Source organism: Harpia harpyja, chromosome 2 (assembly GCF_026419915.1).
Source record: "Harpia harpyja isolate bHarHar1 chromosome 2, bHarHar1 primary haplotype, whole genome shotgun sequence".
In the NCBI taxonomy this organism is placed as follows: Eukaryota; Metazoa; Chordata; class Aves; order Accipitriformes; family Accipitridae; genus Harpia; species Harpia harpyja.
In genome coordinates, this window is record NC_068941.1 from 39802193 (window position 1) to 39814730 (window position 12538).

Genomic DNA, 12538 nt, shown 5'->3' on the forward strand with positions numbered 1-12538 from the left:
GCCATCACTGAAAACAGCCGGGACAAATGAGCTTGAGGTGTGCCAAGATTGCATGTTACGGTGCTGCTGCTGCCGCTTGTTGCCAGAGGGAACAGAAAACAAGAGCGTTACAAAAAACCGACTATGTTGGGAATTGGATCACCAGGAAAAGAGCCAGGTTTGTTCCTTGCTGGGGAGGTGGGACTGCGCCGTGTGTTCCTTGCCAGGAATCGGTTTGCGATGGAGCAGTGCTGCACCTGAGACAGAATATTCCCCCTTTCTTACCATTCCCAAGGCACCTGTTTCTCCTTGGAGCTCAGTATCAGGGTGTACCCCTGTGGCAAAAGCAGACTGGCTACATGGAGCTGCTGTGGCAATTACAAATGCAATTGGAAGTCACATGGGTCCCAGGTTTTGGCCCTCTTGTCCGTGACTGTGGATGACAGCAGGGAGCTGCTGTTTGGTCTAGGACAAGCCAGATTTATTATTATTAAAATAATAAATAAATAAATAAGAAACTCTGGGTGGAGTCTATTTAAATACATAATTAATAATTAAATAAGTAAATAAAGCAAAGAAGGGAGGGTATGGCTCAAGCAGGAGAGAGAATCATGCTCCAGGACAGGGAGGAAATACAGCTTTTGGATTCCCCCTGTGTTTTTTGTCTAAAACTAATTGGCAATTTCTTGTGCTGCTTCTGCCAGTGGATCATTTTTAAAAGGTTGTGATTTATCAGCCCATCTTTTAGGAGAGTTTGTTTCTTTTAAAATGAAAGTCATTCACTTTTCTGTGTGTTTCCTATCTTAGCTCTTCAAAAAGTGCAGAGTTGGAAATCGAAATGAGATCTGGTGTCCTCTTCACCACATCGGAGCATGCAGTGATTTAATTTTTTACCCATCTACCATCTTAATTCTGCACCCCATCCGAATTTCCCCTTGCATCCCCAGACTCCAAACCCTTGTTTCAACTTAACCTGCGCTACGTAAAACCTTTTTGGTACAGGGAGGGGCGGTGTAGTCCTCTGGACAGAGCTAGGAGTGTTTCAAAATCCTTTCTTCCCCTCACCTCGATTTTGGTTTCTCCATGTTTGCCAGCTGGTAGCAGAAGGATAAGTACAAATCCAAGCCTCAAATGTTGTAAGCTCCTGTATGCTGGCTTTTAACTGCCCTGTGCATCCAGGGGAAGATGCTAGAAGAGCGAGCAGTGGAGGGAGGAAGATATAATTATTCACGTTTCATGATAGACAAGCATATGGTACAACAGTGCTTCCTCTTGTGTAACAATTATGCCCAGCCATGTGTTGTGTTTGATGCTGTAATGCAGTCTAGCTCTTCCCTCTGCCATGCATTAGTTCCAGTATTTTATTTTGGAGGGGGTGTCCTGTTGACATTATCACCAGACTTGTCCTGGAGTGCGGTTTGTTTTGTAGTGTTTTGTGTGTGTTCTCTGCTCTCCTCTGCTTCCTTCCCCTTTTGCATGATGTATAAAGTTCAGCATCTCTGTTAGCTGTTCAAGTCCTGTCATCTGTGCTGAGAAGGAGCGACCCCCTCCTGCCAGCACAGCAAGGCTGGGAAACCCCCGTGATGGGGCTGCAGAGCGGGTGCTCCTTGTGATCGGGTCTCTGCGCTGGGGAGAGATGTCTTCCAGCACCCTCCACTGCTGCCAACAGGCTGCACGTGTGATGGCTGCTGGAAAGGAGCAAGCGTGAGCCTTGCAGCTCTTGCGTCCGAGTGGCCTTCTCCCCCTCTCAAAACCTCCCTGCCCCTTGCACTTTTGGTAGGTAATCAGAGCTGCGTGTCAAATCTTGGGCAGGAAATTCAAGCCGAAGGCATGCCCGGAGTCCAAGGGATCCCTGGGGCGATATGCCAAGAGGCGCGTGTCTGCTGTAGTTAGGGGAGCCATGCTTTGGTGCCCGTCTCCATTCTCTCTCCGAGAAGTGCAAGGCACGCAGTCAGCGATGCTGGAGTCCCGCAGCAGCATCAGGTGGGACCCCGATCTGTTAAGAAATGTGAAATTAAACACATGGCTACTACTTGAATATGAATCACGGGAAAGACGAAGCATGCCCTGGCCAGAGGTGCGACGTGGGGCATGGCAAATGATTTGGGTCCCTTTGCAATGTTACAGAACTCCAAACTGTTTTGGTTTTGGTTTGAGGGGTGGGGGCGGGGTGGTGGGTTTTTTTCACATGACCGCTGTTTTCAACCTTGACTTGTTTTAGGCAGGACTGTGGGAATCATGTGGAAAGCCAGCTGCATGAAATTGTTTAGGATGGGAAAACTGGGGAATAGCGAATGGGAAGGGTTGCCTGAATATGCCAGTGTGTTGCATGGAGGATGTTGAGTAATTGAAGTATATTTAAAGCCACCAGAATAATTTTGAGAGCTGGAAATCCTGTCCTTTTAGGTTATTAGACTGGGAGAGCTGACTCTTGTGACCTGTTCTTTATGCACTGGCACATGAAGGAGGCTCTGGTGCTTCTCTTGAAGTTGCTGGTTACATTTAAGGTGCTGAGCACAGATTTTTGAAATGGAGGTAAATTAACAACTGCTATATCTTTCTGAAGGGGAGTGGAGCCCACAGATGTCAGCAAGCTGGTGGGGGGGCAATCCCAGTGATTTCTTCAGGTTTAAGATGGGTTGATGGTCTTTATTTCCAATAACCTTTGGTGAAAAGGGCAAGACGGAGAATAGCCACCTGTGCCCTCGCAGTCACACGTGGTGGAAGGAACACTAGCAAAGCAGGGGAAGTTCGGCTTAGCTGTAAATCAAGATCCCACAGGCTGTTGCAGCGATGAGCTGTTCAGCTCTTGGGGTGGAATTTTACTGAAATGGGAGAGTTTGACCCTAGCAAGTGTTTTCAGTAATTCTTTGGTATAGTGGGCAGTATTTTAATCTGTGCAGGCTGCAGCCTGGGCTTCAAGCAGCTCGTAGGGGAAGAGGAAGATGTGAAGCGGAGAGGGAGATGTAAAGCGGAGGTATTTCCAGGCGGTATTAGCCAGCCCGGCTGTAACATCTGAAACAAGAGCAGGATGTCGTTTAAGCAGCAAACAATTTCTATTTCGGTGTGCCTATTCAGGAACTGCATTTTACATAAGTCACGGCGGTACAGAGAGGAAACAGGGCTCTCTGTACATCTGACTTCACCGCGACATTGAGCTCAGCAAAAGCAGCAGCCAGCACAGTTCTGGCCGACACCGCGTTGCACCCAGGTTGCTTGGAGGAATAGGTGTGGCTGCGTGCGGTGGACCTTGGACCCCACCGAGCAAAGTCCCATCTCTCTCTGAGTGCGGGAATGGTAAGGCAGCTCTGTGGATTTGTGTTTAAGAGATGGGAAGGAAACAGAAATGCACCAACTTTTCTTGGGGAGGGGGGGTGGGGGAGGAATGTGTTAGAAAACCTCTCATCTGTGCAAATCGAGACAGGCTCTCTTGCAAAATCTTTTTCTTTTCTTACGGATTTAGATGCTTCCTTGATTCTTGCCAGGTCAGACAGTGTACCCGCATGTATGCACCCATGCATTTTTCCCCCCCAAATTACTAGAAGTTAAATGTCTGAGAAAGTTATAGGATACAGATATAACTTTATAATTAAAAAAAAAAAAGTGAAAAGGATTTAAGTCTAGTTGGTTGCTTTCAACAGCATTAATCGTAACAGAGCTAAAAACCTCAATGTGTGTCTCTCTCACTTTTTATTTTTTAACTGTGATTTGTGTGGTGCATTGCGAAGTTTTGTAAATCATCCCCAAGAGGCTTGCCGTGGTAGATTCGTCACTGGTGCAAGACCAGTGTCTCTGCTGAGTTATACCTGAGGTGGTTTTTAGAGCCTTATTTTCATCAGCCCCTGAGTATTTTTAGACCGAGGCTGCTCAGGCAAATGAGGAAGTCTGGCAGAAGTTTCTTCCGGGCTTCTCATACACTCTGCTCTCCATGTGGTGGTGTGGACACGAGAGTAAGTGCTTTGTCTGGATGGGGAACGAATAATTTCTCAATCTTCAAATAAAAATCGCTCGTGGCATCTGCTGTGCTTGGGGGTTTTGGAAGAGGAGGGACCCTGAGCGCCTGAACAGGGTGCCACAAGAAAACGGTCATGCACGTCTTTTGTTTGTCTTTCTCAGCAGCCATTCAGCCGTCTGATTAGGAAACGCCGGATACCTTCCAGCAAGATAGCTGGTGGAAGTCCTTTTTCTTTTTTAGTCTGCCACTAACCTTTTTACGTTCTTAATCAACAACGTGTTGAATTTTATCAGCAGATTGGCAGTTTTACTTAAAAAATGTGGACTGATAACCTTCATTTGCTGGCTGATAGAGAGTCTGAACCGTACCAAAGCTAGGAGTGTTTGTGCTCTGATGTGCTGCCTGATTTCAAAAGTTTCTGTTGTTTTCCAGGGAGGAAAAAATGAAGAAAATGCAAGGGAAATTCTTTATCTTAGCGGAAAGTCCTGCTTGCCTACAACTGATCACTTAAACTGTGACCTGGCAGATTATAAACCCAGTTTATGGTTTATTTATTTATTTTTTTAGATGGAAGCTGCATGGAAAACTGTAGGTCTTGCATTAAAAGCTGCATGATAGGTCCTGAGTTTGGCAGACACTTGTTTTCTGCAGAGGCGCTTCTTCTTTCGGAAGGTGTCAGTTGTTACTGTGATGCACTGAGGAGACAACAGCTGCTAGGGATGGACTCTTCTTCCGCTTATGCCTCTGCCATGAAGGAATTGGGTTCTGACACCCAGCCTCAACCTGCCCTTCTGTAAAATGGAAGGAGTGATGCCACTCCCTTCCCTTGAGAAATTTACTGAAGGCAAATGCTGGTGGGTCCTCACTTCCCAGTGACGGTGGCCAAGATGGGATGTGGTCCAGGACCCCACATGTACTAGGCAAAGGAGGCACAGACTGGGGCTGGATGATGTTGCCTCAGTGGTTCTCTCTCTGCTCAAGCACAGCTGGTTTGTCATGAGGGGCTGGCATGGGGGCTGCAAGCCTATAACCTGCTCAGTGTCAGTAGGATGTGATCCCCAGGTGCCAGAGAAAGAAGAAAAATGCACAGGAATGAGGTGCCGTGGCATGGTAACAGGCTGCACAGTGTCTGTATGGATGGGCAGGGACCAAGCTAAGGCTGCTCTTGGCTTGAGTCTCCACAGTGCATGCAGGGTATCTTTTGCTATCTGTCTCCTGACTCTTCTCTTTCACTCTCTCTAGGCACACTCTGAAAATGAACCCGAGTAACGCTGAGTTAGAGAGGGTCAGCAACAGCTCTGCCGAGAGCCTCAGCCCACCTTTCAGGAGCGTCCACGTCAGCTTCACCGCTGGCTCCACTGACAGCCTCGACTCGGACACACAAACTGGCAGTGATGGCAGTAAGTGACCACTGGGTGTGGGAGAGGTAGCATCGGACCGGAGGAAGGAGTTACCTCCATCCTGAGGCCCACTGCTGAGGCAGCATCTTCAGAGCAGGGATCATGAGGGTCCAATCACCTAGTTTCTCCAGCAACCCTTCATCTTTCCACTTCTACCCTTCTGCCTCTTGATGCACTTAAAATGAATGTGGCAGGGTCAGGGCAACATCATGGGCTTTTTCCTTTTTCATTTGGCAAACATCAAAATCATTCATCCTGTAGCCCTCCTCTCATCTGCATAAAACCTCCATCTGAAAGCAATTGTCCTTATCCTGCTTGTGCTTCATATGTTGCGCGAGGTCACAAGTAGCCCTGCCATAGAAAGTCCTCCATAGATTTGAGTAGTACCAGAAAGAGTCTTGTGCTAGAGGTGGTCTCTCCCTCTCATTGTGTTCCCAATTATTTCTTGAAGAGGAAAAAATCTGCCTGCACTCGTTTAACTGAGATTAAAAAATACTTACTATGAAGTCACTTTTTTCATCAGTGCGTAACTTAGACATGCACTAACGTGTTCAGCAGCTCAGAAAGTATTTCCTTTGCAAAAGCAGCCTTCGTGTAGTGGAAGTTCTGTCTTTCCAAGAGCAACAAAGTGCAGCAATAAAATTAAGAGCCAGAGCTCTGGAAACTCCATTTTTCCACTGCTAACTTGGAGTCTGAGAGTGAGACCATGCCAGGAAATTGTACAGGGGGAAGAAAAACTCACATATGTTGGATCTTTACTTGCTGGGCACAGAAGCAATTTGCTGTCAAAAATGATACAGGACAAGAGGATTTCTCTGCCTTCACTAACAGAAACAACTGTTTCAACTCATCTTGGGAAACATGAGTTTTTAAGTGAATAACCCGAATGCAATTTTTTCTTGCTGACGCAAGCAAGAAGCTATGCAGTCAATCACTAAGTGAGGTGAGCTTAAATTAATTGGCTATGCTGTCAGATGTTAAAATATGAAGCGAGGGGGAACTTTTAAGCCCTTGACATGCAGAGGGACTCTACACTGAAGGCGCAGAGCACTGTTAGGAAAGTTGTGAAAGGGTTTCATTTGTTAACCTGTGCTTGGGGCAGAGCCCAGCAGCACATAAAAAAAACGTAAGAGCAGTTTGGCATTTGTGGACTAGGCATGTGGACTGGTTGCCAAAGCTTCCAGTGCTGACGTTTGTTCCGTAAGGCTCTGTCAAGTAAATCTTGCCTCTCAAAATGGGGATTCAGCTGCGTGTCCTGGCAGAGATGCCTCTGTTGAGTTGCTCTTGGGCTGCATGCTGAAGAATTTCTCTTGGCTGTATCCTCTGTCAAAGCCCCTTGGACTGGAAGTGGCGAGAGATGCCATGCTGAACGATCCCTGCCTGTGGCTTTTGACAGGGTTTTAACAGAGGGGATCTTTCCCATGGACCGGGCAGGGTGTGATGCAGGTGTCTGGGTTTTCATTAAAGCTTGGGGCATGCATCTCTGTTGAGCCATGGGCTCCACAGTTACCTGTGCAGCTGCAGAGCAGCTGAAACTGGAGAGCAGTCAATTGCTCGGTGACTGGGTGTACAATGCAGGCAGACAGCTGGGGCAAGGGCCCAATGGGAGTCAGATAGCTCAGCACCCAGAAACTGGAGCAAAAGGGATGTGTGCTGATTCACAACATTTCCTGCAGAGCTGTTTCTGAGCATGTTGTCAGAAACGGGGTACCGAAACTGCCTTGCATGGGAACCTCATCTGCTACAGAAGCCAAAATCAGTGCTGCTCATTCCTGGGGTGTCTCTCAACGCTGTTGCTTGGAATGGGGTGTATTGCAGCAGGAGCATATAGGCAGCCTTGACAGTGGAGCGGAGAAATGAAAATTAATGTCATGCTACCAAACTCTGGTGGGGAAGGACAAGGACAGATCGTGCCGGCATCCACCCTGGTAGCTGAGAACTAAGGGACGTGGCCTCAACTCATGCTGTTCCAGGTGGAGAGCAGCTAACAGGGATTGCTGTTCTGGCCCAGCTGGTGCGGCTTTGAGCCTGCATGTGACATGCCAGGACAGGCTGGGAGCTCCGGGATCTGAGTCCCTGCACTTGGAGGTTGTGTTCGAGAGCTGGTGAGTCACTAGGGTTGTGAGGGAGCTGCGGGCTGACATGAAGCTGCCCCAGGGCGTTCCTGTGGAGCAAGCAGAAAGACACTGTGAGGAAGTGCCTGCTGGCAGCTGAACCTTCACCAGCAGCCTCGTGAGGAGGAAGGATGGCTTGCTACCACTCTGCAGCTTTGGAAGCTGGGTTCAAAGAAAGCAATAGATCCTGCTATCTGCTGAGCTTGCTTGGAGAAAAACCCCACCACGCACCTTTCAAGGTGTTAGCAGACCTCAAGTTTATCAAGAGTCCTGCCTGTCATTCAAGTGGCATAGAAAATTCTCTGAAATTACGTCTCTTCTTTTAATTTCCCCTGCAGACCCCTCCACTCCTCATTCGTTCCATCTCCATGACCTGAAATTATTGCTTTTTATTTCAATGTCAAATCATCTTTTTTTCCTTTTCATTTTCCTTCCCTTTCTTCCATGACATGCAACTGTATCACCTGTCTCCAGTCTGTCCAGGGTAAGAAAACAGCTGCTACAGCTGCCTGAAAAAAGCCAGCCATCCCAACCCAATCCATGTCCAGATAGGACGTGGAGCTGCTTGGGGTTTAGTGGTATGTAGTGGGGCCAGGCTGCCCTCAGCAAAGAGATCTGGCAATAAGCCGGAGGACAGGCAGCAGGGGGGGAGGCCAGATTTTTTCAGGGGGATGGAAATTGCCAAAATCCCGGGCCTTGCCCAGTGACCCATACCCTGTGTGAGGCAGAGAGACAGGTTCCATATACTTCTTGGGCTGCTCTGGTACAGCTGGAGGGACAGAGCTGTGTAGTGTGAGTCACTCTCTCCTTATCACACCATGCTGCTGAAGCACTGGGTGGCAGCTCCCAGGTGAAACAGGCTGTGTTTAAGAGATTGTCCTCCTATCCGGAGTGCTTCATTCTTACCTCCCTGTGGATAATGTCACAGCTTTAATATTTACCCTCTACTAGCTTTTTACTACTGTGTATGCTGTTCATAGGGGAGTGGTTTTGGGGGGGAGCATTTCTCTAGATGGCTGGTTGCAGCCTGCTTTGCAAACCTGCTGTATTAAACTGGATTAAATCCCTAACGCCTTCAGTGAAGCTTTGAAGTCATGAATAGATGAGGACTGTGCGTTGGGTTCAGACGTAACCTGGCTTGCTGCTTTGTTCCCAGGCGGGACCCTGGGAGACGTAGCCTGTGGGGGTGGCAGGGACATGGAGAGGGTCCTGCGCTTCCAGGCCCCAAGGGCCACTCATGGCATCTTCTTGTGTGTTGCTGTCTCCTAGGGCGCTCATCTGAGCCAAACCACTCGCCCCCTCCAGCTGAGAGCCAAGTGTTTCCCCCTGTCCCTTTCCTTCCTGCCTCCAGTGAGGATGGTTCCTCCTCTGCCCCCAGCTGCCCGCCCCCTCTGCCCCAGAAGAAGACAGTAAGCAGAACAGTGTCCTCCCCAGATGGCTTTTTTGGGGGACAGGCATCTTCAGGCAGAGCAGCCGGTGCTGCCAGCCCCAGGCTGAATGTCAGCCACTCCGAGAGCAACGTCTGCCTCCGAGAGGAGCCTCCCTTCATCCACCCAGCCAGCCTGGGGGGCCGCCCTGGCGCCTTCTCCTCCTCCGAGTCCCTGGAGAAAGGCTCCAAAGGAAACAGCTACTGGGGTTCAGCCACTGGTAAGAGCACAGGGGCTTGCATCCCCAGCAGAAACCTCCAGTCGCTTTCCTCCTCGCAGCTCAGTGTGTCCAGCCAGGTGTCATCGGGCTCCAGCCTCCAGCTTCACAATCTCCTGAGCAACATCGACAGCAAGGAGGGGGTGTACGCCAAGCTGGGGGCCCTCTACGCCGAGTCCTTGCGCCGCCTGGTTGCCAAGTGTGAGGACTGCTTCATGCGGGAGCAGAAGAATGAGCTGCACTTCAGTGAGAACAACTGGTCGCTCTTCAAGCTGGCGTGCAACAAGCCCTGTTGCGATTCGGGGGATGCAATATATTACTGTGCCACCTGCTCCAAGGACCCTTCTACCACCTATGCTGTGAAGGTAAGGCCACACCCGGGAGGTATCCAGGCTTATCTCCATCTTCCAGTTGGGAGGATGAGGCAAAGATCTGCAGGGCCCAAAGCTGTATGGGGGCCCATAGCTGAGCTGGGACTGAACCTTCGAGCTTCTTTTTCCCCCTTTCTGGTGTATGGATTTGAATGAAAGAGTGGGAAGCAGACTTAGTGGTACGCCTTTGAGAAGTACCATCAGCACACAATGGCCTGTTTCCTCTGCTTGTCTTTCTCACAGGTGAAGTTGGGTGAGCAAAGCCCCTTCCAAAATTGCCACTTTTCCCCTACGACTTGCAAAGGTTAACTTGGAGAAGTAGTTTTTGTTGGAACAAATGCCAGTCAGATGCTTATTGCTGCAGACTAGTAGGGTCTGAAACCCAACCAGCTTCTCTCTAAAAAAAATCTTTGTGCAAATACGATGTTGTAAACTCAGAGACATTTGGCTCTGATGACACAAGCTGATGAAAGGCTGTTCAAAAGACAGCATTTTTGCCTCTGCCTGCCTTTTAAGTGGAAGGTCTGACCCAGAAACCATGTGAGTGCTTAAATGATCTTGAAACTGCAGGCGTTAAGATATTGTAGATCTCGATTAAACAATGCGAGCCTGACCCAGACATGCTGTGTAAGGTTAGGTCTGAAACATTTTCCTGTAACTCTACAGAATCCATGTTTGAAATGGAAACTTGAGGTGCAATAGTTCAGCTCTTTGAAACCTGGATAAGTAAGCTTATCCAACCTGTTCCATGGATATCCCATGGATTTTGGGTTCTTGACCCACGTTAAACTTGAATACAGGGCCTTTAATTTCTATTCTGACTTAACCCTAGGGGCATCTCATTGCTGCTTACTCTTCAGGTTGTTTTCAAAACCTAAAGTAATTCCTGAAAAAGCACTGTCAGAGATGCATTAAGCAAGGAAAAAAAAAAACAATCTATGCTGAATCGTTTCCACCATTATGAACCCCAAGGGGATGTTTTAGTTAAGTGATGGCTTTAAAGCCAGTTCATATTCTAAAGGAAGTACAGTCAACCCAACAGGGGGGCTGTAAATAACGAGAATGGAGTTAGATGAGATCTTGCATCAATACCTCTAGTCCAGCACTCAGAGCTGCAGCTTCTCTTGTGTGTTATACCTAAATCCATCACAACTTTCCTTCTGAAACCCAAGAACTGCGTGGTGAACTGGTGTGCTCCTTTTCAATCTGCAGTTCCTTGTGGCACGCACACACCTTTGCTCTTGCCTGCCATGTTAGGTGGGTTCAGAGGCTCAGCTCTATGGCTGTAGTGCATGAATTCTTGCCAAGGCAGAAACGGCACATTTCACTCTCTTAATGGGACTGCGCTTGTGTCCCTGCGTGTGATGTGGGCTTACTCTGTGCCCTTGGTACACTGCAGGGTGCCTTAACAAAGCCAAAAACACTGCAACATGGCTGTACTCTGTGCCAGCGTAAAGTGAAGTTGTATATGTGTTTACACATGTACATGCGTACACCTCCTGCAACGTTCCCATGTGCCACCTTCCTTTTGGTAGCTGAAGAAGAGGATAATTGTGAAACTTTACAACTGGCTGATTCCTAGCTGCCTCTCCTGGCTTCTGGTACAGATTTTCCGACATGAAGGAGATCACAGACCTGTAGTTAAAATTAGACTTGGAGAGCTGAAAATGGGCAGAGGATCTGACTTGAGCCAAGGAGCCTGCTGAGGAGCAGGAGCCAGAGTTTGGGCTGTGCACAGACAGACACGTATAAAACAGTTAGAAGGAGCCAGGGTTACATGAAATGGCTTTGAAGGATTTAAGCCAAGATATGCTCCACGCCTTGGCTTCTTTCTCCACTTTAAAGATGCGTGACTAAGCCAGCCCCAGGCTCCTACTCGGAACTTGCTGCATGGACGATGCCTCTGGTGCAGCCAAAGTCACGAAGAATGGCTGGCTGGGGAAGATCTCCCTGTCTTCGTTTGGTTGCAGTTATTCTTCCAGAGGCTCCTCTCTCACAGGAGTTCCTCCCCTTTTCCTAAGCCTTACATGTCTTCTCTACGTGGGGAGGAAAAAGCAGGCTTGTTCAGCAGAGGGCTGGAAGGCCTCCTCTGCCTTTGGGGACCTTCTGCGTCTTCCTGCATCCCACTGTGTTAATCTGCAGTCTGCCTAGCTTGTCTTTCCACAAAATAAGCATGCAGCCACGGCAGGGTATTTTTGTTTAGAAAAGAGAGGACAATGGGGATTCGAAATGCCCCATCTCCACAGTATCATCTCATCTGAGTGAATTACCTGCAAATGCCTAGATTCAGACCCTTGCTAGAGGAATACAAAAGCAGCCCACTTTTCCAGCTCCTCTCTATTCTTGCATTTATTTTAACTCTGAGGCAAAATTGATTTCTTGTCCGATTTTGCACGCATGCTGTGACTGGCAGTGGCACGCTCCAGGGTTTGAAACCTTTTATGCTGAGTTTCAGCCTGTTGCCGATTCCTGTGGGTGAGATATAAATACATCGCTAAATAAAATTAAAAAAAAAAGAAGTGTATAATAGAAACGCCAGAAGGCCCCATAAGCTAATGGATACTTGAGTATGAGTTTGTTTAGTCTTTAATGCAGTCATAAAGCTAAAATACATAACAAAATGAAGATAAAAGTCATGTGGGTTTAAGAGAATCCAGATTATAAAATGCTTTTTTCCCTTGAGTTTGCTGCACTCTCACTTATTTCTAAGCCTGTTGTTAGCTCCCATTTTCTCTCTGGTGTTTTTTCCCTGTGCTGATGAGTACAACTTGCTGCTGGTTTCCCTTAGCCATTGATCAGGGGGTTAAGAGTACTTGCTGACAGCAAGGAAGTGGAGTGGTTGAGGAAGATGTGAAAGTGGCTCCAGGGCTTCAGACCAGAGAAGCATTAGGTGGGAAGAAAGTGCTGGAGGTCTCTGTCCACCCCTCACTCTAAACAGGACCACCCTCGCAGCTGTGTCATGTCGTGTGGGGCCTCATCTAGGCAAGTGTTAACTGTTTCCAGAGATGGAGGCAGCACATCTTCTGCCACAGGCTTTGCTTTTCCCTCTGCAGAATGTCTCCTGAGTCTCGGGGG

At 48.2% G+C, this 12538-nt stretch overlaps 1 protein-coding gene across 2 annotated transcripts in view; it reads left to right on the forward strand.

Moving 5' to 3' along the window:
• Window positions 1–12538, forward strand: part of PRAG1 (PEAK1 related, kinase-activating pseudokinase 1) — a 31381-nt gene that overhangs the window by 11757 nt on the left and 7086 nt on the right. For both annotated transcript variants that reach the window (XM_052777033.1, XM_052777024.1), the window contains 2 exons: window positions 5177–5334; window positions 8718–9457. In XM_052777033.1, the coding sequence (XP_052632993.1) occupies window positions 5177–5334; window positions 8718–9457 (898 nt within the window). The remainder of the gene's footprint in view (window positions 1–5176; window positions 5335–8717; window positions 9458–12538) is intronic.